The sequence below is a fragment of the Salmo trutta genome, chromosome 10 (assembly GCF_901001165.1).
Source record: "Salmo trutta chromosome 10, fSalTru1.1, whole genome shotgun sequence".
Lineage (NCBI taxonomy): Eukaryota > Metazoa > Chordata > Actinopteri > Salmoniformes > Salmonidae > Salmo > Salmo trutta.
Window position 1 is genome coordinate 9,226,499 of NC_042966.1, and position 27,343 is coordinate 9,253,841.

General features: G+C 43.8%; 1 protein-coding gene across 1 annotated transcript in view; it reads right to left on the minus strand.

Moving 5' to 3' along the window:
- The window catches only part of LOC115201058 (ETS translocation variant 4), a 43,452-nt gene extending 16,384 nt beyond the window's left edge, over window positions 1-27,068 (minus strand). Inside the window, exons 1-5 of the mRNA XM_029764291.1 lie at window positions 26,939-27,068; window positions 26,139-26,229; window positions 25,853-25,900; window positions 18,283-18,336; window positions 1,752-1,881 (exon numbers count right to left, since the gene is read on the minus strand). Coding sequence (XP_029620151.1) covers window positions 1,752-1,881; window positions 18,283-18,336; window positions 25,853-25,900; window positions 26,139-26,229; window positions 26,939-26,995 — 380 coding nt within the window. The 5' untranslated portion in view covers window positions 26,996-27,068. The remainder of the gene's footprint in view (window positions 1-1,751; window positions 1,882-18,282; window positions 18,337-25,852; window positions 25,901-26,138; window positions 26,230-26,938) is intronic.
- Between the last annotated feature and the right edge of the window lie 275 nt (window positions 27,069-27,343).

A 27,343-nucleotide genomic window follows, 5' to 3' on the forward strand; every position in this document is an offset into this window, starting at 1 on the left:
GTGGTCTAGTCACTCGCTTTGCCGCACTGACTTATGTCTGATAATTGACTGGAATTGGCTGACTAGTGACTTGCTATGGACCGTCTAACTCTAAAATGTTTGTAAACGGGCCATAATTAGCAGTGTACTATACAGTGGCAAGACAAACTATGTGAACCCTTGGGAATTACCTGGATTTCTGTGTAAATTGGTCATCAAATTTGATCTGATCTTCATCTAAGTCACAACAATAGACAAACACAGACTGCTTAAACTAATAACACACAAATTATTGTATTTTTCTTGTCTGTATTGAATACATCATTTAAACATTCACAGCACAGGGTGGAAAAAGTATGTGAACCCTTGGATTTAATAACTGGTTGACCCTCCTTTGGCAGCAATAAACTCAACCAAACGTTTTCTGTAGGTGCGGATCAGACCTGCACAACGATCAGGAGGAATTTTGGACCATTCCTCTTTACAAAACTGTTTCAGTTCAGCAATATTCTTAGGATGTCTGGTGTGAACTGCTCTCGAGGTCATGCCACAGCATTTTAAATCGGGTTTAGGTCAGGACTCTGACTGGGCCACTCCAGAAGGTACATTTTCTTCTGTTGAAGATTTACTTCTGTATTTTGAGGTATTGTCCTGTTGCATCACCCAACTTCTGTTGAGCTTCAATTGGCAGACAGAGAGCCTTATGTTCTCCTGCAAAATGTCTTGATAAACTTGAGAATTCATTTTTCTGTCGATGATAGCAAGCTGTCCAGGCCCTGCAGCCCCAAACCATGATACCCTCTCCACCATACTTTACAGTTGGGATAAGGTTTTGATGTTGGTGTGCTGTGCCTTTTTTTCTCCACACAGTGTCGTGTGTTCCTTCCTTCCAAACAACTCAACTGTAGTTTCATTTGTCCACAGAATATGTTGCCACTACCGCTGTGGAACATCCAGATGCTCTTTTGCAAACTTCAGACGTGCAGCAATGTTTTTTTTGGACAGCAGTGGCTTCTTCCGTGGTGTCCTCCATGAACACCATTCTTGTTTAGAGTTTTAGATATCGTAGACTCGTCAACAGAGATGTTAGCATGTTCCAGAGATTTCTGTAAGTCTTTAGTTGACACTCTAGGATTATTTTTAACCTCATTGAGCATTCTGCACTGTGCTCTTGCAGTCATCTTTTCAGGATGGCCACTCCTAGGGAGAGTAGCAACAGTGCTGAACTTTCTCAATTTATAGACAATTTGTCTTTCCGTGGACTGATGAACATCAAGGCTGTTAGAGATGCTTTTGTAACACTTTAACAGCTTTACGCAAGTCAACAATTCTTCATCTTAGGTCTTCTGAGATCTCTTTTGTTCAAGGCATGGTTCACATCAGGCAATGCTTCTTGTGAATAGCAAACTCAAATTTTGTGAGTGTTTTTTTTTATAGGGCAAGGCAGATCTAACCAACATCTCCAATCTCGTCTCATTGATTGGACTCCAGGTTAGCTGACTCCTGACTCCAATTAGCTTTTGGAGAAGTCATTAGCCTAGGGGTTTACATACATTTTCCAACCTACACTGTGAATGTTTAAATGATGTATTCAATATAGACAAGAAAAATACAATAATTTGTGTGTTATAAGTTTATACACACTGTGTTTGTCTATTGTTGTGAGTAAGATGAAGATCAGATCAAATTTTATGAAACATTTATGCAGAAATCCAGGTAATTCCAAAGGGTTCACATACTTTTTCTTGCCACTGTTGTGCTGACATGGGTACCTGGCGTAAAGGCACTGCTCTCCATTGGGGTAGGTGAAGGTCTGCTTGTGGCTACAGGATTGGCTGGGGTCGGAACCTGGGCTCTGTGGTTCCTTCTTTATGGTGACTGGCGGGCTGTGGAATGCCACTGCTGTAGAAGAACAGAGACAGAAAAGGAGGTTGGCGCGCATGGATCATTTTCTTTTCCCCTCTGTGGTGTTGTCAAGCTCAAAGGCAAAGCAAATACTTCTGTCCACACAGGAATCTCTAATACGAGCCAGAACACTTAAGTGACAGTCAATTGAAAACAAGGGATGCAGACAGACAACTAAACACACATAAGACACATGTGCGTACACACATTCCTGCAGTTCATTTGGAAGCCGTTGGTGTCCTCGCCCACTTTTTGTCCTCTCCTCCAGACACAACACCAGCCATAACATCCTATGTACCAACACAAAGTGAAGCCAAACCTAAACAACGACACTGGCCAAGACACTGTCTTTTGATGAGCAAAAGGCAATGTAACACTTTGGTCAGCATGATGTTTGACTGAGACATAATACATTCTTTATTTCCTTGGCAAGCAATGTTCTATCATTTTTGGTATTTCAGTTAAGAACTTTCTTTTCCAAAGGGAAATGGCTAGATGAAAATGTTTTGTCTTGGTCTAGTTCTCCGTTTGCAAACATTCTGAGGTGTTTACTAGACGCTCTTTTCTGCACAGTCTATTTTTTTTTTGGTGTTCAATCCAAACTCCACCTAAGACGTCTACTGTCTATCAAGCTCCTCTCTTGGTGAGGACCTTTGTCTAAAAGGCCACACGAATCACCAAAAGTGGAGCTTCAAACTGTGCCGAGGCTCTGCTTATTATGTGAGGGGAGGTTTTCACCGACTGTACGGCACAGGATGTTTTTCTGGCCATGAGAGGGTAAACAGCAGCAGCTGTGCACTTCCAGCTGGGGAGGCCTGTGTTTATATGCGTGTGTGTGTGTGTGTGTGTGTGTGTGTGTGTGTGTGTGTGTGTGTGTGTGTGTGTGTGTGTGTGTGTGTGTGTGTGTGTGTGTGTGTCTGCACTGTGTGTGTGTGTCTGCACTGTGTGTGACTGCAGTGGGTGTGGTGCTGACAGAACAGGCCCCGCTGAAACCCGAGACCAGGTAATTACATACTGTCTGTATCCCATTCACAAAAAGGGAGGAGAAAAAAAATTCAGCGTCTGACTGTAAAAGGCTGCGAAAGGAACTTCTACAGCTATTCAAAGAGAGCAACACAGTAGAAGAGAAGGCTAGAGAGGAATGGAGAGAGGCCAAAAGAAAGAGACAATCGGGGAGAAATGTAGACAGAATGAAAGCGACTGAGAAAGAGAGGGAGAAAGCAACACACAGAAAGACAGGCAGGCAGGCAGGCAGGCAGGCAGGCAGGCAGGCAGGCAGGCAGGCAGGCAGGCAGGCAGGCAGGCAGGCAGGCAGACAGACAGACAGACAGACAGACAGACAGACAGACAGACAGACAGACAGACAGACAGACAGACAGACAGACAGACAGACAGACAGACAGACAGACAGACAGACAGACAGACAGAGACAGGCAGACAGACAGCTTGTAGAACACAGGGAATCCTATTATTTTAGTCTCCCCCTACTTGACAAACCCGGGCAGGTGAGGAAGTGTTGGCTTTAGAGTGCGATCAGAAAGCATTAGAAAGTATTTACCCAGATTTGCCACACAGACACATTAAGATTGCAGCCCTCCAAATCCCTCTGCTCTCTTCACTTCTCTTAATACCCAGGGTGGCACATGACTGACTTTCGAATACGTCTATGAGAGTGTGGGATGTGTTTGTCTCACATATTGACCCTCTCACTTTGTGCCACAATCATGAACGGCAAACAATCCATGGTGTGTAGTGTGTACTGTAAACAAGTCCAGTCACAATGCAGCCCAAGTGGAGCAGCTAATATGATTGGCAGACATATAGCCTTTTGATATGGCCCCGCTTCTGAGGACAGCCTCAGCACATGTTTAATTTCAAAACCTGCATACTGCTCTGAACAGCACTGAGCCAAGAGCATGGGTCGCTGTTTGAGAATGAAGCACAGCACTGTTCAATAGTGAATTGGTGGAGATTTGTCTGTCGGGATCTACAATATTAATTACTCTTGTAAATGAGCACGGGATGGCTGTGAGTGTGTGTGTGATTGCTGCTGTTGTTGTCTGGGACGCTTCCTCAATTAGCAGAAGTTGGCTGACTTCCCCGTTAACGAAGCCCTAATGAATCAAATGATCTATCAAGCCCAGGATCAAAGGATGGGAGACATTGGATTAGTCTACATCCCTTGATGCTTATAGAAATATCCCAAAATGTGAGCATATGAATTGTTTCAGTTGTATTTGATATCTTCTCTGGCCTGGCACCGCAATGGAGCTGGGCAAGCATAGTCCCTGTGTCACGGCTGTTCAAAGGATCAGACCAACGCGCCGCATGGTTGTAGTTCCACATATTTATTTATTGCGTGAAACGTTTGCAACACACCAAAATACTTGTAACAACAAAACAACAAACCGTGACGCAGAGAAAATAACACTACTCAAAAATGAACAACCCACAAACACAAATGGAAAAACCCCCTACATAAATATGATCTCCAATTAGAGACAACGAGAACCGGCTGCCTCTAATTGGAGATCATCCCAACAACCCCAACATAGAAATAGAAACCTAGAAAAACAGCATAGAAACAGATAACAAGAAAACCACCCAAAAACACCCCTTGTCACCTCCTGACCTACTCTACTATAGAAAATGACATCTTACAAGGGTCAGGACATGACAGTACCCCCCCCCCCCCCCCCCAAAGGTGCAGACTCCAAATGCAAACAAAAAAAAATCAACAAAACAACCACAAAACACAAAGGGAGGGTAGGGAGGGTGACAAATGTCTATGGCGGCTCTAGTGCTAAACCCAGAACCTTACTATCCCTCCGATCCTCCAGCAGCGGAGGTGGCTCCGGTTCAGGGCGTAACCCCCGTTCCGCCCGCAGATCCCTCCACTTCAGTAACACCGGACCGTGGATCGTTATTGGAGGAATCGGACTGTAGATCATTACCGGAAGCTCTGTGCTGCAGACCGCCACTGAAGGTTCTGGGCTACAGGCTGCCGCTGGAGGATCTGGGCTGCGGGTCGCCGCTGAAGGCTCTGGGCTGCGGACCGCCGCTGAGGACTCCGGGCTGCGGAGCGTCGCTAGAGGCTCCGAACTGGGGAGCGTCGCTGGAGGCTCCGGACTGGGGAGCGTCGCTGGAGGCTCCGGACTGGGGAACGTCGCTGGAGGCTCCGGACTGGGGAGCGTCACTGGAGGCTCCGGGCTGGGGAGCGTCGCTGGAGGCTCCGGGCTGGGGAGCGTCGCTGGAGGCTCCGAACTAAGGAGCGTCGCTGGAGGCTCCAGACTGGGGAGCGTCTCAGTAGGTTCCGGACTGTAAGCCGTCTCAGTAGGTACCGGACTGTAGGCCGTCTCAGTAGGTTCCGGACTGTAGGCCGTCTCAGTAGGTTCCGGACTGTAGGCCGTCTCAGTAGGTTCCGGACTGAAAAACTGTCGCCAGAAGCTCTGGACGGGGAACTGTCGCCGGAAGCTCTGGACGGGGAACTGGCGCCGGAAGCTCTGGACTGGGAATGTGCAGTGGAATCCTGATGCGTGGGACTGGCATGGGTGGCGCCAGATTGGTAACCCACACCTCAGGACGAGTGCAGGGAGCAGGAACAGGACACTCCAGACTGGGCATGCGCACTGAGGGTCTGATGCGTGGGACTGGCCTAGGTGGCGCCAGACTGGTAACACACACCTCAGTACGAGTGCAGGGAGCAGGAACAGGACACTCCGGACTGGGCATGCGCACTGGAGGTCTGATGCGTGGAACTGGCCTAGGTGGCGCCAGACTGGTAACACGCACCTCAGGGCGAGTGCGGGAAGGAGGCACAGGACGTACTGGGCTATGGAGGCGAACGGAGACCAGGCATGCTGAGCAGGCCTACTTCTTCCTGGCTGAATGCCCATCTTAGCCCGACACCGGTGAGCAGCTTGCACCAAGCGCACCGGGCTGTGAGTGCGTATGGGCGATATAGTGCGCATCACACCATAACCCAGTGCTCGTTCATCCATTCGCTCCTCAGCGCGCCCGCTCCGCAGTGCTCTTAACGCCAACACCTCTCTCCGGAATCTTGCATCGAACTCCGCGCTCGACTCTGACTGGCTCCGGTTCACTCCACAGCAAGCATGGGAAGTTGGCTCAGGTCTCTGACATTGCCAAACTCCCCGTATGCCCCCCCCAAAAAAATGTTTTGGGGCTGCCTCTCAACCTTGCCTCTTGGTGGATATAGCGCCTTGTAGTATCATCGCTCCCTTTTTGCTGCTTCAATTTCCTCCCTCGGGCGACGATACTCCCCAGCCTGCCTCCAGGTTCCTTTCCCATTCAAAATCTCCTCCCACGTCCATTCCTCCAGCTGATCCCTACCACGCTGCTTGGTCCTTTTGTGGTGGGTTGTTCTGTCACGGCTGTTCAAAGGATCGGACCAACGCGCAGCATGGTTGTAGTTCCACATATTTATTTATTCCGTGAAACGTTTGCAATACACCAAAATACTTGTAACAACAAAACAACAAACCGTGACGCAGAGAAAATAACACTACTCAAAAATGAACAACCCACAAACACAAATGGAAAAACCCCCTACATAAATATGATCTCCAATTAGAGACAACAAAAACCGGCTGCCTCTAATTGGAGATCATCCCAACAACCCCAACATAGAAATAGAAACCTAGAAAACAACATAGAAACAGATAACAAGAAAACCACCCAAAAACACCCCCTGTCACATCCTGACCTACTCCACTATAGAAAATGACATCTTACAAGGGTCAGGACGTGACACCCTGCCTATTTTCAGAAAACTTCTGAAACTCTACCTCTTCAAAGAGTATCTTAAATGAATGACACGGCAGAAAAACGATGATTTATTTCAAATAGAAAAAGGTTGATTCCTAAAATGTACGGTTTCAAAACGGTTTAACAAATGACGGTTTTACAAATCTTGGAAAAAATGTATATTATTGAGGTTAATCCAGTTCAAATTATATCAAATTTTCCCCCAAAGTTTCTAAAGTGGTGGCAGTCATATAAACAGTTTGGACAGCATTGCCCTTCCTTGTTGGTTTCATTTTGGGACATTTGACCCCAGTTTACAGGCTCTGGTTTCTCTCTCTACAGCTCTGTTAGTAGTTGCATCACTTTTTCTCCAAGATCCTCATATTTTACTTCAAGGACTTTTTTCTAAGGGTGTGTGGTGAACTTAAACATAATGTACTGTATAATGGCCTAGAGAAGTGTTTAGATCTTTCTGGACAGATACTGTACACATAAGGTACCCAGTGTTAAAGCAGAGAGGGGATGCGTGTGTCCTCTCTTAATATTTGGAATGGATGTTGGGGGCGGGGGGCCGTATATGTGAACACATCCTAACATCTCAACATCATTAGGTAGGGGTCGGTAACTTTAGAGGCGTTTACTGCTGATGCGCTTGTCTTATTCTCCCCACAAAATAAACGGAGTAGGGCTATAGGGCATGCGGAAAGTATTCTTCTTGTGATGAAAGTTTAAAGTTTTTCATCTTGTGTTTGCTCCTCTTTCTGATTTGTTTTTTTTCCAAATCTTTCGATTTATGCTTTCTCTGGTGTCTCACCATTCACTCCCATTCTGATCACCCCTATAGGCAGGATGACCCAGGTTGGGGATGGGGGTGGAAAAAGGAGCAGGAGGACTTTACATATGTAAATAGGGAAGCTTTGGGGGAGGATGCAGAGTGAAAGGTGATGGTCATGGTTGAGTGCTTCAGGAAGTGACAGGATTATTATGGAAGGGGGGCACTATTCAGTCAACACCCACCACAAACAAAATGTCAGGACCGGAGACCTCCAACAATGTCAGGACCGGAGACCCCCCCCCCCCCCCCCCCCCCACACACACACAAAAGGGTCCTCAGCTGGAACACATGGGGGTACTAGTAGGAACTCCGCCAGAAGCTCGTCTGAAATGGGACATTCCGCTGAAGCTTAAGACAGGAAGTGCTAAAGAAATACCTTGTCATAGCCATGCTACTACATTGTGTAACGCAAAGAGGAATTCAGGATTCAGAGTGTTGCTTCATCATGAGACTTAAAGTTGAAAACGTAAAGTATCAAGAAAGAATAAAAGAAATAGGGTATCTATCTCGTCTCACAATCCTCTTGTGATCTTCAGTTTGTTCAGGATTCCAATCATAGCTTGGTAGCTAATGGCAATGATCAAACAAGTGGCAGCCAGGACTGAATGTCAGGTAGGAAACCCCCCTCCCCTGTAAACTTCTCAGTTTATTTTATACAGAGCATTTACTACCATTAAAGGTTCTCCTCTAGGGGAATTTAAACCTGAACTCAGTGAGAGAGGATCTGGAGAACTTTACATTGGGGTGTTTATCTCTGGGATGGGAAATCTCTGGAAGTCTGCAGGCCGTGACAGCTTCTGTACCCGCCAGCCAGCCAGTGAGCTTCCCAGTAACTTATCATTCTGGTTCAGGTCCGGTTCCAGGCATAAGCGACATAAGCGGTCGCTTAGGTCCCCAGGCCGCTAGGGGGCCCACTCAAAACTCAGTCAGGGTCTCAACTTAATGTTGAGAGTTAGAATAGTAGAATACACAAGGTGCAAGTTCGAAATTTGGTTGTGCATCAGCAGTCAGCAATGTCAGTCACTGGGAGTCACTCAATTAGCCATTTTAGCTAACAATTTTTTGAAAAAAAATTGGGTCGTGGATCAGAAAAACAGTCATATCTGGTGTGACTACCATTTGCCTCATTCAGTGCAACACATTTATTTCGCATAGAGTTGATCAGGCTGTTGATTGTGGCCTGTGGATTGTTGTCCCACTCCTCTTCAATGGCTGTGCGAAGTTGGTGGATATTGGCGTGAAGTGGAACATACTGTTGTACACATCAATCCAGAGCATCCCAAACATGCTCAATTGGTCTGGTGAGTATGCAGGCAATGGAAGAACTTGGACATTTTCAGCTTCCAGGAATTGTGTACAGATCCTTGCAACATGGGGCTGTGCATTATCAAGCTGAAACGTGGTGATGGCAGAGGATGAATAGCACAATGGGCCTCAGGATCTATTCACGGTATCTCTGAGCATTCAAATTGCCATCGATAAGATGCAATTGTGTTCATTGTCCGTAGCTTATGACTGCCCATACTATGACCCCACCACCACCATGGGGCACTCTGTTCACAATGCTGACATCACCAAACCTCTCGCCCACACGACGCCATACACGTGGTCTGCGGTTGTGAGACCGGTTGGACGTACTGCCAAATTCTCTAAAACAACATTGGAAGCGGCTTATGGTAGAGAAATCAACATTCCGTTTTCTGGCAACAGCTCTGGTGGACATTCCTGTGGTCAACATGCCAATTGCACTCTCCCTCAAAACTTGAAACATCTGTCTCATTGTGTGGTGTGACAAAACTGCACATTTCAGATTGGCCTGTTATTGTCCCCAGAACAAGGTGCATCTGTGTAATGATCATGTTGTTTAATCAGCTTTTTGATATGCCACACCTGTCAGGTGGATGGATTATCTTGGCAAAGGAGAAATGCTCACTAACAGGGATGTAAACAAATTTGTGCACAAAATTTGAGAGAAATTTGTGCGTATGGAACATTTCTGGGATCTTTTATTTCAGCTCATGAAACATGGGACCAACACTTTACATGTTGAGTTTATATTTTTGTTCAGTGTAATAGTGTATCAGTGGAAAATCCAGTGGGATGGCGAGTCAACGATGACGATTCAATGTGTTCCACGTCATTGAGACTAGAGAGACAATCCAGCAGCTACTCCACTGGCACATGGAAACATGTGCTGAACATGTGTGCTTCTCAGGTCAATGCACAATCAGACAGAGCAGAGAGAGCGATGGGCGAACTGACAACTCGGCATCTTTAAAAGCCAACGCTTGGTCCATTTAACTATTCGTTTCTCCTATCTGATTTAAGCGTCCCCCTTTCTGATCGGATATTGTTTTTACGACTTGACTTCCTTGAATATTTAAAGCATTGCTGTCAGATACCTGCCAAATGAGCCTGACACGATAGATAGACAGTACTGTAGTATCAACAGGAAGCAATTGGAAGGTAAAGCGACGTGACAAGTCCCTTTATCTCCCTTGGCTTTGTTGCTTCAAAACCGATGAACTATGAGAGAGATATCAAGACGCTTTAAGATAAACGGAAGAGTTCGATCTATTTTGGTTTCATATTATTAGGTGTAGCTTGATGTTGCGTTGGGTAAGAGGATGTGGCGGACTTGAATGAAACTCAGTACATGTGACCAGAGTATGGAGTGTCATCTGTTCCATCATCCGAGTTTCACTTCTTACTTCTCGATCCTTGAAACATTTTGTCAGGTTGACTTTTTTGGCTGTGGAAATTCCCTTTTCATATCCCGTGTGCTTAATATCTTAAATGAGATGATGTCACCCGCCAATGACTGTAGCATACTGTACATAGCCTTAGGACAATATGACTGACCTGCATGAGAAGCTAGAACAGTTCAGGAGTAGCTGGTGAAGAGACGTTACCGTCAATCAGAATGTGTGTGTGCATGGGACTGTCATGTCCATCCTGTGGTCAAGACCAGGAGGAGTGGACACAGGGTTTAGAAAAGGCAGCTCTTCCACCAGAATGATCCCGACCCTACTTCGCCTTGTCTCGATGAATGGACCTAATATCGATTAGCACTGACACAGGACGTTTTGTGGATAATAGCATGGTAAATAACAACAGGTACAGTGATACAAAATCAAAGTTTACGCGGCTGCACTGAAATCTAAGTTGAATCAAAGTTGGCCATTGCCTTCCTATTGACAAAAAAACATGACCTGTATCTCTTTATACATTTAGATGAATCACACTTCATCCATTGTCCATTTCATCCCCAGTGCTTGGCGGTGGTATTTTATGAATGGCCATTGACCGTCTATAAATCTTTCTCCCTCATTGCTGTTTAGTGGACACAATACAATACATCCCCATCCCAGGACATGGGCAGCGAGTGGGACGTTCCATCGCAGAAAGCAAGGGGTGTGATTAATGTGGCACAATATTGACTCTTCACTCTCGATCCCTCAGTCCCCAATATAGCTGCCCCCTCTTAATGTTTAATGTGCCAATCGATTCCCGCCCCCCCCCCCCCTGCCATTACTGAAATGATATAATGAGCTCCCACTGACCTGGCTGATATCCATCTAGTGCTGAAGTGAGGGAGGGATGGGATGGGGGAGGGAGGGGAGGAGATATGGGGGCAGACCAGGCTTATCTTATAGATAGATGACACGTGCTGCACTGTTCCCATCAAGTCCTAGTAGAAAGCATGGCCGGACACCTTCCTGTAATTATCAGAGCACATGCCACATCCACAGATCCTCTCGCCCTATCGCTCCCTTCAATCTCTCTATTTCTTCCTCTATCTCTCTTCCTCTCTCTCGCTCTCTCTCTCCCCTTTCCTGATTTATCCACACTTTATCCTTTCATCTATCCCTCCGCCTCCCTCTCTTCCTCCCCCGTCTGGGGAATCTTTAGGATCAATACAGCTCTACTAGGTTCACTCCACACACACGTCCTGTCCTCTGTCAGCAAGTCACTATAGCAAGACCACAGCCTCAGCCATCAACCATCCCGTCTTAAAGTCACATGTGTCGGTTGTAAACAATGAGCAAACCAGGGTCATGTTTAGTAAGACACACCGGAGAAAAACAGAGAAGATCTTTGTTCTTGTTGGTGTTCTTAAGTTCAGCTACAGGTCCCAGTTTCACTTATTTTCAAAATGTTTTCTACCTATTGAACAGGACCCAGCTATGACTGACTCAGTCAAGAAGAGAAAATAGAGGGATAGCCCTAGCTGCCTGTCTTGGCAAAAACTATGGCATCACCAATTAACGCTGGTGCTATTTTGTGATGCCATGCGTGGTTTGCTGACGTGCTCTCCTTGTTTCTCGTCGGTCATGTATTATTGCTTAACGTGGAACTAACTGGCCTGTTATTTTTAGGCCTCATCCCTGTCTGTATCTGTTCCCCTTTGTTCTCCCCTGCTCTCACCTTAGAAAGAGAAGACATTCCAGCTGTGGAGAACGTCAAAGCACAGCCGTTCCTCGAGCCCCCCTTTCTCTCCCCGTACATGCACCCCCCCTCTTCTGTAATAAAAAACACACTACTGCCCATTCAGAAGGTTGAGCTGACACTCCGTTAGAGCTGGCTCAAATCTCTACTTATACAGTCCCTGGTCTGCAGGTCTGAATCAACGTTTACTACATCCATAGAAGCCCGTTTTTATTGAGTATTATGTGGCAAAAGTATTATGTTAGTGTGTGCATTATAAGAGGGAAAACAACTATTGATTCTTTCAAATCCCTACATTGAGAAGACATAAAACACTTTTTGGAAAATATATTTAAGTCCTTTGTAAAGAATGTGTAACTGAAGGATTACATTAGCAGAAACCAAATGGAAAGAGATAAAGCATTTCAATTGTTCCCCCTCTCTTTTTGTAGTGTTAGTAGTAGAATAACGGCCCTCCAATTCATGAATTGAGATTCCCTCTCCTTGACCCAATGTGCTGCTTCAGCCAGTCTCTCACAACCAGCCCATTCATAAAACTGTGGGGCTGAAGTGTGTGCAGAGTGTGTGTATGTGTGTGTGCGTACCATGTGTAGGTGGGCAGGATGCATGTGTGTTTGTAGAGAGAAATGACCTATTCACTCATATAACCACACGCACGCATGGACACATACACATTGAAGAGGAATCGTCCTCCCAGGGCGAATGGTATCCATGCATATCTGGCAGTCACCTGGATGTTTTTGCAGACGTGTTGCATAGCAGCTGTATTTTGGAAAGTTGAGAACACTGAGCTGCATATTTCTTTTCGTTGGAGTGGAGAGAGAGCAGAGGGAGAGGCTCACCAATTTACTCTCCCTCTGCACCAAATGGGGACTGATTGGGCCAGCTCTGAACGAATGAGTGAGCAGGGGAACACAACAACACAAACAAGCGAGAAGGTTGAAAATGAATGTCGAGGCAGAATGCTTCCTACCGAAGAGACAAACTGCTGTGAGCGTTCGTACTCTACGTACTCTACTGCACACCCTATCTCTTTCTGTCTCTTTCCGTTCTCTCTCTCTGTTTCCCCTTTTCTCTCTAAAAGACTGGAACGGCATCTACAGCCACAACTTCCTATATAATTACTACAAGGCCCAAAACTAAACAATCGGCCCACACAGCTCCGAAATGACTGGATCAGCTCACATCTTGGAACACTCAATGTGTAGGGAAAGAGAGAGGGTAAAAGGGAGGAAAGGAGAGAGAGAGAGAGGGAGGGGGGTAGTTTGAGGTGTCCAGATTTAAAACTCGGCTTAGTTTGTACAGAGGCAGGAAGAGGGAGGGGTCAGAGAATCCACTCGTAGAGAGGGGGGGAGAGGAGGGGGGGAGGGGGGTCACAAAGGGGGTAACGTAGTACTGTAGCACTTTTTTTATGAATGGGGAGGGGGGGGGAGACACGCTTCCTCTAACACTCAGGAGAAAATGTATGAATGGGACGTGTCTGTTGGGCTGCTCTCCATCTAACGGAACCCAAAGAGCCCTTGCTTGCCACACAATTTGTATTTCAGCAACAACACATTTATCAATGGCTTTATTTATTCTCTCTTAGACAATTCTAAAAACCTTGAAAAGTAGAAACCAAGTAAACATTCAGTGTGTGGAAGATTTGATTGACATCCGACTGAGTTCCCTCCCTGCAGCCAGATACATTGAAAACAAATTGGTCTGTCAGTATTCAACAACCTCATTACAGATCAGATAGGGGGATTTGTCAAACCCCCATAAAGTCAACAACTCCCCTCCCGTTTAGCTATCACGAGCTGAAAGTCATCCCTGTCTTTCTAATTCACTTCATAACGGTATTCAGTGAATCATATGTTAAGGAACACACATGTATTGTGTTAAAGCTTGAAGGTCAATTTCCATCAAATACACAGTATAAGTCAGAGGTAAAGGACATGTGTTTACATATCCTTCCCTCGGTGGAACTCTGCAGACAGAGCATGCTTGTTATCTGTTATTGAGGGAGAAGGGAACAGATAGATTTACCAGATGTGCAGGTATTGCACAATAACTTATTGCCCCCCCCCCCTCCTCCCATCTCCTTCATCTAGCATTCCAGTGTCCCAAAGCCTGGCGCTCTGTTTTTACTCTCTCCATCCCTCTCGCTCTCTCGTTTTCGCTCTCTCTGTCATTCTCGCTCTCTTTCCCTCTATCTTCCCCACCCATACAGGTAACAACCTGACTCAGAAAAACAACTTTTGATTTGCTGTGGCGCCTTTTCAATACGGCCTCCAAAAAATGTTAGGACTTTGTTTGCCAGCTTTGCGCCCTGTACTCTGAGTTACCATAACATCTGACTCACCTGTTTAGAACTATATTACAAGGCTGAAGAGTGATGAGTTTGATGGAATAATGCATAACCGGGTATGGGAACAGACAAGGCTTTCATTTAACCCGCAGGGGGCTTCAATAGACTCACTACCAGTCGCAACCACAAACACATAGAAGAATATCTTTGTGTCAATGGCAGCCTGTCTACTTGGAGCTTCCCATCACATCATGTTGAATAGATAAGCCCAAAAGAGTGTTCTGGCCATTGAGTACGAACAGCAGGAGCGCTGTCTGTCAACCTGAACCCGTCTCTGCTCAGACTACTGCATATAAGTGAGCTGCCTGTCAAAGTGAAGCCCCAATGACCCTACGGATCATACCAGGGTCAACCATGGGCAGCAAGCTGGCAGTGATTGGCTGGGTTAGCCTAGGGTTAAGTAGACATGACCCTTGCGTGCCCTAGGGTTCATCGCCACTTCCTCCTCCTCATTGTTGCCCCACAGACAGGAACAATATGTTTCACTGGGCATGTGTCACTGGGGCTAATGGGTTTTGAGCAGGGCCAGGGGGAAATCTGTTGCTAAGTTTCACACTATAAAACTTCTGACTTATTTTCAGGTTCAAATTATGCTCAAAACATGTTTAATTGAGACTTTATCCATTGAAATTGCAATGTTAATTCTGAATCAAATTTGCTGTTAAATATACCAATGTCCTATTCGTCATCATTTTGAACGGACTCACCCATAAGGGCCTATTCAGATTGACGAAAATTGGAAGAGAGTCTGAGGAGCGGACTGGTGAAGATACACTACATGGCCAAAAAGATGTGGACACCCCTTCAAATCAGTGGATTTGGCTATTTCTGCCACACCCAGTCCTGATAGGTGTATAACATCACACAGCCATACAATCTCCATAGACAAACATTGGCAGTAGTATGGTCCATACTGAAGAGCTCAGTGACTTTCAACGTGGCACCGTCATAGGATGCCACATTTCCATCAAGTCAGTTAGTCAAATTTCTGCCCTGAAAGAGCTGCCCCGGTCAACAGTAAATGCTGTTATTGTGAATTGGAAACATCTAGGAGCAACAACGGTTCAGCCGCAAAGTGGTTAAATGCATAGTGCCAACTAAAGTTTGGTGGAGGAGGAATAATGGTCTGGGGCTTTTTTCATGGTCTGGGTTAGGCCTCTTAGTTCCAGTAGAGGGAAACTCTACAGCATACAAAGCCATTCTAGACGATTCTGTGCATCCAACTTTGTGGCAACATTTTGGGGAAGGCCCTTTCCTGTTTCAGCATGACAATGCCCCCGTGCACAAAGCGAGGTCCATACAGAACTATTTTGTCGAGATCGGTGTGGAAGGACTTGACTGGCCTGCACTGAGCCCTGACCTTCACCCCATCGAATACCTTTGGGATGAATTGGAATGCCGACAGCGAGCCAGGCCTAATCGCCCAACATCAGTGCCCGACCTCACTAATGCTCTTGTGGCTGAATGGAAGCAAGTCCCTGCAGCAATGTTCCAACATCTAGTGGAAAGCCTTCCCAGAAGAGTGGAGACTGTTATAGCAGCAAAGGGGGGGACCAACTCCATATTAATGCCCATGATTTTGGAATGAGATCTTCGAAGAGCAGGTGTCCACATATTTCTGTCTATGTAGTGTATTTAGATTTTTCAATTTATATTACATCCTTGCTTTACCTTTCATCGTGACTGGCAATGTGACATTCTTGCTTTATAGCTCCAAATTTACCGTAAATATCACAGTAGACACTAGCCAGTAAGCATGCAAACTATTCAACAATGCCAGCCATTTTTCATTTAGTTAAAACATATTAGCTACACTCTTAAATAATGCAACCCTAGCATATTACACTCTTCAATAATGCAACCCGAGCATATTACACTGTTGAATAATGCAACAATTCACAAGTATGTGTAGACAATTAAAGGGTTTATTTTCTTGTTCGTACACACATTAAATGTACCTAGCATGTAAGACAATAGCACAGTTAGCTAAGCTACCACTAGCTAGTAACGTTAGCATATCAAACATGAACGTTTACCTATCTCATACGAATATAAAATACAGTAACATTATCATACAGTGTCATTCATAGTATAGTATAGAGCTTGCTAGGAAGCAAGCTAAACAAAATAATTTCTGTATTCTCATTAGCTATCTACATCATAATGGCTAGCTACTAACGTTAGCCAGTTATCTGAATGTTGAACCATAGCTAGATTGCTAGCTCTTAGTTCTAGATTACAATATCAGCGTATTAAAGTTACCTTAAAACTGGGGCCTTCAACCTTCTCTTGCCCAGGGAACCCCCCACCCCAGGCAAACCCGCGACCCAGGGACCCCATCATATGTTTGCCAAAAAATCATTTTCATGTCTTGTCTTATCATCAGGTGAGAATGATAATGACAAGGAGAGAGGTAATCAACATTTTAAAATGAATAGATTTGGTAAATATAGTTAGTGTTCTGACTTACCCACATTATAATTGGAAGAGGAAGTGTAAACTTTAACATAGACTATTAGCTAGAAAGGTAACTCCAAACACGTTTTTGCTAAGAGCAGCTGTTTAGCTGGTTAAACAAAAATTTGGCCATGTGTTGGCAAACATTTATGTCCAAGTCAAGAAAGCTTACCAGCAGCCAGTGGCACTTGCCGCAGTGGTAGCATGTTCGTGGGTGGTTTTTCAAAGTCTATGTCAGATATTCCAGTAAGTGTAATACCAAAGACAGTAGAAACTCTGTGTAATTTGCTCAATATTAGGAGTTAAGAAAAAAGTTGACATCATTAGAAAGAAGATATTCTCCTTTTCTGCTGTATGTATGTAATTCTACATTTGTTTATTCTGTTGTTGCTATCGATATTCATAAAAACATTGTAGATTTTTTTTTGCGGACCCCCTGCAGGACCCCTGGTTGAATACCCCTGCCTTAGAACAGGCTTCATTTGATCAACATCATGGAAGTCATTATATGAGGTAAACACAAATTGCGACTAAAAACATTGATCATTTCCTGGGGAGCTGATCAGGTCTTGCTTGCATAGCTAGATCAAATGGCTTCTTGCCTGGAAGGTGGCTCAGTGCAGGGCAGCCAAGCAAGGGGGGGGGGGCGGGGGGACACACTGTTGAGATTACTTTTCTTAAAGCTACGGCTACAAATGTAGAATGTAACAGGCTGTTACTGCAATTTCAGGTAAAAACTCAATAAAACAAGTCTCAAATATAAGGAAAATGTCTATGCACTTTCAGCTGTTCCAAAAACATTGTTCTGCTCTTACGATTTTTACTGTAGAGGTGCTGGACTCAATGAGACAATTCTGTTGACACTGCCCTGCTTGTGCGCTACCCCTGAAGGTAGCTAGCGGTCGAGACGTGAGCAATTCACAGCTTTAAATTCCATTATTAAAAAGTATATATTCTCAGGATTTATTTCGATACCTCTCGAGAATCTCCTCATGAGAATCTCCAACTTTCGTCAATATAAAAAGGGCCTAACTCTATGAATGGCTTTAAATGAAAAGGGCACGGAGGACGCTGTTTGTAAAGCGCACACTCCCCTACAGATCCTGAAACACCATTGTCTAGACACACAACAAAAAGGGAAACACCCATTCAAATATTGGCCACGCAGTTGTGTTGTACAGGAATTTGCTTTCCCCTCTTACACCTCAGACATACACAAAAGGGAATCTTTGTACCTGGACTCTGAATGATCTTTTACTGGTTTCCTGGGCCGATCCATTCAGCTTTCCTAACTATGCAAATGGACGGAGGAGGACAATAGTAGCATCCAAATTCACCCATGATGAGTAGGTCGTATTAAGTATGTGTCTTGGAAATGCTTTGTTTCCCAGGCAAAGATTACCGTAACTTTGACAAGTACAGTAGCTCTGCCCAAGCCTTGTTTAACAAACCAACGCTGACCCCGTATCTAAGTTTCTCTCTCTCTCCCTCACGCACACACACAGAATTCTTAGCAGTGACACATGCATTTTTTTCTTACAGTTTTCGGAGTGGAAATCAGGAACAAACTGCTCATCACTGTCAGGAACTTGAGCTGAAATCAGAAAAGAAAGAGAAACCGTTAGTCATGTCATGGTTTGAGCATAATGTAGCTAGCCTTGGTGGTCTGTCAATTTATCTAGAGAGAGTGAGCACTATGCTAGCCTGCTATGCTAGTCTTTCTAGGTGAGTGAGCACTACGTTAGCATGCACGCTTAGCCTGTCTGATGCTAGCTACATCTCTCCATTAACTGAGACAGTCTTAGTGCTTCATGCTGTCCAGCAGCCTTGCCAGTGTGGAAGCTCAGCTCAACCTGCCCATGGTCCTTGGCGGTCATGGTGCTGGGCCTCGTCAGACTCTTTCCTTGGCCATGAAACCTGAGTCACTGCCTGGGTCTAGCCAAGCAACCTTCACTTCCACACTTTCCAGTGTGCCAGCACTTTTCCATGAACGACAGATCAATACCACATAGTCAAGGGGGGAATGAAGCTTAGCTTTTGGACTCAGTCACAGCTACATGCTACCTCGCTCTCCTCATTTCATGTGGCATTTAACGTCTTGATGGCACAAACACTGATTTATTCGGTAGCCTTTTGAGCTGCGCCTTGGAAGGGTTTAACCTCAGTTATGCCTTGACCGCAGTCAAGCATCGTTACTGTGATTATTAACTGTGTCTAATTTTTGTTCTGACCTCAATTAGTGTCAGGAGTTTTTCCTGACCTCATGACCTGACCTGGAAAAACTCTGGGTCCCTTCTTGATAACTTATTTTGGTATGAAGGACGATGCCCTGACCAGTAGCGGTGCGTGGGTAAAATAACTGGCGAAGCCAAGCCAGAAAATAAAGCCATATTACAACCTATGTGTTGTGATAATTGTGTTGTTTGCTCTATCACCTGTTAGTTCACATGCCTCGCTACAGGGATATATAACAATAAGAAGACATGTTGGCAGAATAAATTCAACCACACCTTTGTTTCATCACAAAACCGGAGAGCAAACTCTGCCCGGTGAAGTCCACAAAGCATATTGCATGTAACAAACAGTTACATGACCTACAGCATGGTCAAGAAAGTTAACGTTTCTGACATTTTTTGGACTACTAAACAACTATGGATTTAGAACCACGGAGAGTTACAGCAAGTCGCAAAGAAAACAGGAGCTGCCTCCACTATTCCAGCACCATTTCAACTTCAACATTTCAACATCATCAAATCATCGATGCTTAGTCTAATACACTGACAACTGAAAGATACCAAAAACAGTCTAGTCCAATCAACTTAAGCTAAATAAGATATGGCTGTCCATGGTTATGATTTCTGTGTGTGTGTGTGTGTGTGTGTGTGTGCGTGCAAGTAGAGAAAACATGTTGACTCACCCTATTTGTAGAGAAATGCCAATGCCATCCTCCTCTCTCTCTTTCATGTTGACGAAACGGTCTATCACTCTGTCATACAGTACACACTTTTATTTTTTGTTGTCCTGGGCTACCTGCCTAAAATGCTTGCTCGCTAGCAAGCCTGACTTCCTTTTTATGGGCAACGTTAGCTAGTAAACATTAGCTTCTACATCTAGCTACATATTGAACTTCCATCCTCTCAGGCCAGGGGCACAACAATGTATGAATTAATGGTTGGATCAGATTTGCTGTTATAATCATTGGCCACTGGGAGAATGAAGTAAAACCACAAGTCCAAATCCCTATCACCATCCATGGCTAATTTAGGAGAGGGACAATTTTAGCTAGCTAAGTAGCTAGCCACCAGACGCAACAATTCAAGTTGTTTCTGTCAATGATGTATTGCTCTCGATGTGATGTGATTTGAGGGAAGCCAAATCCAAACTGGCTTCCTTTCACAATTTTTTTTGTTGGTGTGCTAGGACCGTTCACAGTTGAGCTCACTCAGTTCAACTCAACCGTGATTGGCTATTATTTTATTTAAGAAATGATCAAGGGTGGCCAAATGCTCGCTGGCTTTCTTTGCATTCAATGCTACGGGTGGCAATAATGTATACTCTTTTGACCAGACAGGATCAGATAGATGCCTTACACATACAGAGACAGAGGAGTGCTGTTTCGCTCGCTCGGATGCTTTCTCCGGTGAGATAGAGTCAGCCTCTTGCAAATTGAAGGAAAATTAAGAAAGATAAATTATTATTATTTTATTGGGGGGGGTGGGGGGGGGCTGACTTCCCTTGGCATCCATGAACACATGCCACTGGCTCTGACATGAGGCCTAACGATGGCAGCACAGGGTGATTTAAGACCTTAAGAGGTGCACTTACAGTGGAGACAGGGTTACTGTCACTCACGCAGACTAGCTATCGAACCAAAGTGGTGATTAATGGATCAGTACAGAGGTGGAGCTGCCTTCCTTTCCTCCACCCGCAGATCCCATTTCAAGACATTCAGTTGGAATCGTATTCTCTTTGTAAATCCTGGCCAAATTTCCACAGAGATATGTTTTGCCCTCATTGATGTGAATTGTGACAAGACGTCAGTGGCATGTAAAATGGGTGCATGTTGTTTACTTGTGTCTGTGTACTTTCCATCACAGAGCACAGACAGACTAAACAGGCTTTTTAAACAAGGAAGGAAATCAGATGTCTTCTGTCAGTCTTACACCCATTTAGTGGAGCTAGAGGACATTCTTGGTCAATCTAGATGCTCTGCGGGCTAGTGAAGTGTTCTGGAATTCGTCACCTGCTTTGAAGCCTTTGAGAAATTGTTCTTAAGGTCAAGCTAGAGGTGGTAGGAGGACGAGGAACTGAGAGAGAAGTAGGGGGAGCTGAAGGCAAGTTTAGGTTAGCACTATTTAGATCTTGGTCACAAGGCCACTAGCATGAATGAGTGATGTTTTGTTGAATAATTCAATCATAAAAATATTCAACATTTATAGAAACACCGGACCTGGTGAAATAAATATTAATGTATTCATACTTGATTTTAACTTGCAGTCAGTTTAATTTACAATCTTATTATTGACGTTATAGTCAAATTAACCCTATCCTACCATCTAGGCCATATCTGACTGAATTGTCGCAGTCGTTTTACAAAACCAGCCTATTATGTACGGGTGCAACAGAGCTTGATAGTATTGTACTTTTCTGTTTGCTGAGATGCTCAGATCCAAATATATTTCCGATATCAATTGTCCTCCCAAGCACTGGACTTTGAATCACACAAACAGGTTAGGAAGTCCAGATTAGTGGACTGCCAATGCCCCAAAGGGTGAAAAGGTCAAATTTACCCAGTGAGCCATGAGCACACTGGCATCTGATTCGCTACCCGTGGCTGAATGGCCTAAACCTCGTCTGCAGCCAGGTCTAGAAACCTTTACAACAGGCATGAGTCCAATTTGAAAGGTTCCTGCTTTTTCATAAGCCTTTTAATTGCTTTGGTCTTGCACTTACATAATGGTACACGTCAATTCTTAGGAAAAGTTGATGGTTACGAACGAAAACAAAATGCCACCACATGGGAAGCACATGTCCCCTGTCCACTCTAAAATGGTTTAAAATAATGAGAATATGGAAAGTGAAATTGTATAGTATTATAGGAAACCAAATCGGAAGTTTAATTTACTAACACTAAAAAGTCTCTCAAATTGAAACTCAAATTTGGCATAACCAAATTTACTTTTTTCCTTACACAGAGCAAGGGCAACTTCATAGAACCCTTTTTTCTTCAAACACAGAGCAAGGGCAACTTCATAGAACCCACAAAGAGAAAGTTAGTAAGTGCCAGCGCCTGTGACATCACCCAGCCAAGTTAAAGAACCAAACCTAGCCAAAAGGCCCCCTCTCTCACTTCAGCTAACAGACCACAAAGCAAAGCAGGGAAAACGGAGCGAAAAGAGGAAATAAGAAATTCAAATCCACTTTCACGTATTTCTGCCCCGCTTCCTGTGAGGAGGAAACCGGATGATGGCGTCTTGGAGCATGTTCAGATAAATGACATTGATTTCTTATATAATGCTGCGTCCTGTTCCTATACGGTAATACTATTATCCCCTTTTAACTTTTGCCCTAAGGAGAAGGATAAAGCTGCTTTATGAGAAAGAGCAGAGGCCAATATTTAGACCACCAGATCAAACAATAAATCATTTCCACCAGTTTCAACGTGTCTAAAATGGAACACGTTGGATCTAGCTAAGAAAAAGGAAGAGAAGAAAGAAAACATTAAGGATATCTGAGCGTCAGTGCGACTGGCTCGTAGACAAGAGCACAACCCTGTGCTTAGGGAGACAGAGGGAGAGTGTGTGTGTGTGTGCGTGAACGCGTGCGCGTGTGTGTATCCGATTTGCTTCCAGGAACACCTCGTCAAAGGCTTTGAGATGCAAGTCAGCACAAGACAGAAAATGTGTTTATATGAGCGCAGACAAATTTCCTTTTTTTTTCAGGCACCTTGAATTACTTTTTTTTCCCTCAATGGGAGATCCCGGGAGGAGCATAGAACTCTGTCATAAACGCCAATGACAAGATGTGACAAGCTCCTGAACACTCTCTCTCTCTCCCTCGTAACCTTCCTGTCTCCTTTATTTCTTCCACACTCTCTAGCAGAAAACTCCCTCCAGCTATCGAGTTTTTACAATGCGGGTGAATCCCTTGCAACCACAATCAGTCACAATGATAGGCCTCTAATTAATGCAACAGGACAGAGGAGTTCTGCCAGAACAGCTCAAAAACAAGCTACTATTTAGGGCTAAATAACACATTGATAGTTACGCCATTGACTTCCACCCAGGCAGCTCGGCTTTTTAATTCTCTCTATAGCCCAGCAAGTCCTCCTCTTGGCAATCTGTTGATGCAGTACAACAGAACCCCATATCTACTGCTCTGCTATGGATGTTACCTTTATGGCTGACTAAATACAAATAAAATGTCCATCAAAGGGATCAGACTTTGGGGTGGTTCTCATTGTTGTCCCTTTTTATTGGTGTTGGCTCTGTCTTTGTCTGTGGAGCGTGGTGGTGTGAACTTGCCAGTTTAACGCTGCATGAGAAAAGGTGCCGAGGCCCGAGATACAAAGAAAGCATTGTTTGCTGGGCATCATAAACTATCATTTGTCATAAGAGGGAGGCCCATTTCAATGACTTGAACCCTTTTCACGCTAGCGTGCCGACCCGAACTGTACTGTGTTGGCTCTGGTATTTTCTTTTCACATTGACCTTTCCAGCAGTTCCAGCAATTACGGTGGACGCGTAACCAGGCCAATACAGTACAGCTCGGCTCAGTAGTGTGAAAAAGGTATAGCTCAACTCAAGCATCCACAACAACTTCCTTAAAGTAGTTTGTGTCGATAATACTTGACTTCTCAAAGGATCTGGTTATAGATTTTGGTCTTGTGTGACTCATGGTCAATACTAAGGGTGCTACTGTGAACTGTCCTCTACCATGAAAAAATGGTTACTTCAAGATAAGCAGATAAGCTGTGTCTAGGGATAGTCATGCAAAAAAATGCATAACTTTAGAAATCCCCTTTCCTCACAACAACAGTCTGGAAGCACCTCCCATGTAATCACTAGTGTACCCACTACTATTTTACAATGAACACAGCACTGGCAATTCAAGACTCCTACATGTACATGTACGTATGGACATTAACTTTTTGCTTTTCAATTAAGGCAATAAGATACCCTCTCGAGCCAAACAAAAGAATGTTACATAAGTTATCTGGTTGTTTTGTTATGTACATTATTTATACTGTAAACCAGTCTCGGGTCTGAAAGGATTTGAGGTGCACTTGATTCAGCTTGGAGTTTGCACTTTTGGGACTTTTCTATTGGCTCCATTATGCAAAGAAAATCAACCGAAGCTCAAGTATTTGAAAGCATTTGACATACATGTATATTTGACCCAGGTCTGCTACAAATCACAGGATATCAGTTTGGCTGGCTCAAGATGGCAGGCATTTTGTAGCAGGTTTCATTTCTTGTTTAGAGGTTGTTTAAGTGTTACATATTGCCCTTCCACTTCTGGGCCCCAGATTTACCAAACATTACCAAACATGCGTGAGTCATTCCTTAATGTTGTTGTCCCGTCCTAACATATAATTGCTTCTTTAAAGTGCACGTCATATTGTACCTTTAAACTCCACACTGCTGACAATTGCTGATGCCTGCCTGGGTCCATTTCATCGCTATGTGCTTTTAGTGACACGGGCCTAACATGCTGTTTGTTTGCATTGGCTGGGCTTATTTGGCACGCAAGGACACTACATGCCAACATGGCCAAAATAGGGAATGTTTACAGCTCATCATGTCCTGTCTATGTTCACCAAGGAAATGTTTCTGTCGTAACATATCACTAATGACCATGTGTATTGCAACATAATGTTTTAACTCCCTGACTTTCTTCACCTCTTAAAGTGAAAAGGTCCTTGTTTTACTGCCTACGTTTTTACGTTTGCCTACATTTTTACTGAAACTACGTTTTGCTACTCCGCCCTGTGCATTGTGTGTCTAACACTCACTAAAGCGGTGGTATTCAAAGTCAGGGTTACGACCCCTAGTGGGTAAATAATATTTTATTTATATTTTTTGGAGAACAAAAAATTAAGAGTACAGATTATTGAATGGGAACAATAAACAAACGTTTTTCAAAAAGATCATTTTAAAAACATAATTTTATTGAGTATTTGTTGGTTTCTTTTCATTTTGATAAGAGATTAAAATGCAATTAAATTGAAATTTACCGATTTTAAGGTTGTGTCATTAGATTTGGGTGGGGTGGGGTTGCGAGAAATTCCTGTGAAAAAAATGGTGTCCCCAAAAATTCTGGTCGAAAAATTGTGCTGAAAAAGTTTGAATACCACCGCAGTAAAGTAAAATAGGCCTTTCCTGATGTCAACTAAATATTTGGTACAGATGACCAGGGGTGAAACTTTCACCGGGGACGGGTCCCCCCCCCACATTCTGGAATTGCATTTTTGTCTCACCCAGTTTTAGCATTGGCATGTGATACAAAACGAGGCAACAGTGCTTATTTTATCCGACTGGAGTGTTTATTTGACTAGATAATTTAGAAAAAATGTAACTCATAAAAAAACGTCCCCCCCACTTCTAAAACCAAAGTTGTGCCCCTGCACATGACTAATAGTCAAATTAATTGTAATTATCATACTGTACATTCTTTCAGTCCCACTCTTTATTAATAAGTCTGTAGGGATTTAATAAATACTTGTATAAATATACTTCTGGAGAAAAGACCTCGATCATGACCAAGAGTTGTTTGAAGCCATTGCTGCTTCGTGGTGGTATGTGTTCTCATCAACCTAGCAGTCATCAACTGAGAAATTGAGATCAAACACACTCACAACTATATCAATAGACTCCTTTTGTAATAGATAATTTCCATATTCATATGTCTGACCAAGGCTGGTCCTCCAGGGTATCAATATCACTAATGTTCAACAGATCAAATGCATATTTAAACATACTATCTAACATATTCAAATATTGTTGACCTTTCCCTAGTCTCTGTTGCTATGATTTATCATTGCCACTCTCACTGAAACATAGCAATTAATCAAAAAAACGAATTTAAGTAAATGCTGCAGGCAGTCTCACCTTCTGTGAGCCATGTCTCCTGAAGTTGGCTTAAATCCTGAAAGAGGTCTGAAAGAGGAAGAAAAAACGACATCATTACCACAGAACGACAAGATCAAAGAGCATTGCTCACAAGATGGTCTGGTCATGTCGGCTAGTTCAAGTTTAGGCAAGTTAAGTCATATTTATCAATCCATAAATAGAAGCCATAAATCTGTACGAGGCTTTGGTAAGCAGACCATTGACGAGGTAAACTTGTGTCACGTAAAGGGGTCACTGAGAGCTTCCTTTGGAGTTCTAACTTTACCTTCAGATTCCTGAGGGGGTAATTCCGTGTCCATGTATTTCCTTTTTGCAGCCATCAACAGTCTATTTAGGGGCCCATTTCCTTGTGACTTCTGCAAAGCATCAGAAATATTACAGAAGTGGGAAATACACTCAAACATGACATGTAGCCTACCTTTGATGTCATAGGCTACCTAGAACATTCCCACTGTCACTAATTGGTTAAGCTAATTAGTCAATATGGCAATCAATACTAAAATAATCACGTTACATTATAAAAATGATATTAAAAGGCTAGTATTCTCCTATTCTTTTTATTAGTAGTAGTATCCTAATTATTAACACTTTCAGTGTTTTTTGTTGTTGTCATCATTCCAGACTGAACAAATATTGTCCCTTCAAATACCATTGAGAATTACTGTCATATAACCTATTATCAAACCAATACTAACCACAACAGAAAACCAACGCAGCTTGTCACGGTAAACTGCAACAGTGTTGCAACACAAACGCTCTCTATCGTTCCATTTGCCCTCTCAATATTGTTAACCCATTTGCTAGGTGACACTGTTAACATGTCCTGTCTAGAGACAAGCAATGTGTTAACGAACAGTGTAAAATAAATGCTTTCATTTAGTTTACGTGGTTAAAACAATTGTGCAGAACTTTTGATAGTTTAGAAGCGAATGAAACTAGTTTTCTTCGCGCACACAATTGCTTCAGACAAATCTCATGCAAAGGGCGATCAGAGAGAAAGCCCGGTAGCCAAGTCCTAAAAACTGAGCACAGCATTTACAAATACATTACTTTATCCATACGTACATTTGCTAAAGTGTAAGGCACTTGCTGGTCCAAATATCCATCCATTTTATAATCCATCCGTTAACCGTTTGTGGTCATTTAGGCTGAGTTGAGTGAGATCCACGCAGCCTGCAGGGAGAGAGGGAAGAGGGACAAGAGGAGCGATAGTTGTGAATGGAGCTGCGAGAAAGCTGCATACATAATGAGCTCCATTCACATTAAATGCAAAGGGTAGCGATGGCGAGCTATTACTCAGGGAGCTGCTGCCCCCTTTACAACGGCCATCTCTAGATGTAATACGACTTTGTCAAATTGCCATCGAAAGTGTTATTTTTGGGGGGAGGGGGCATTTTAGCTAACCCTAAGCCTTTTCATAACCTTGACCCAATTATCCTAACCTGCTGGGCAAATTCTCCTAAACCTGCT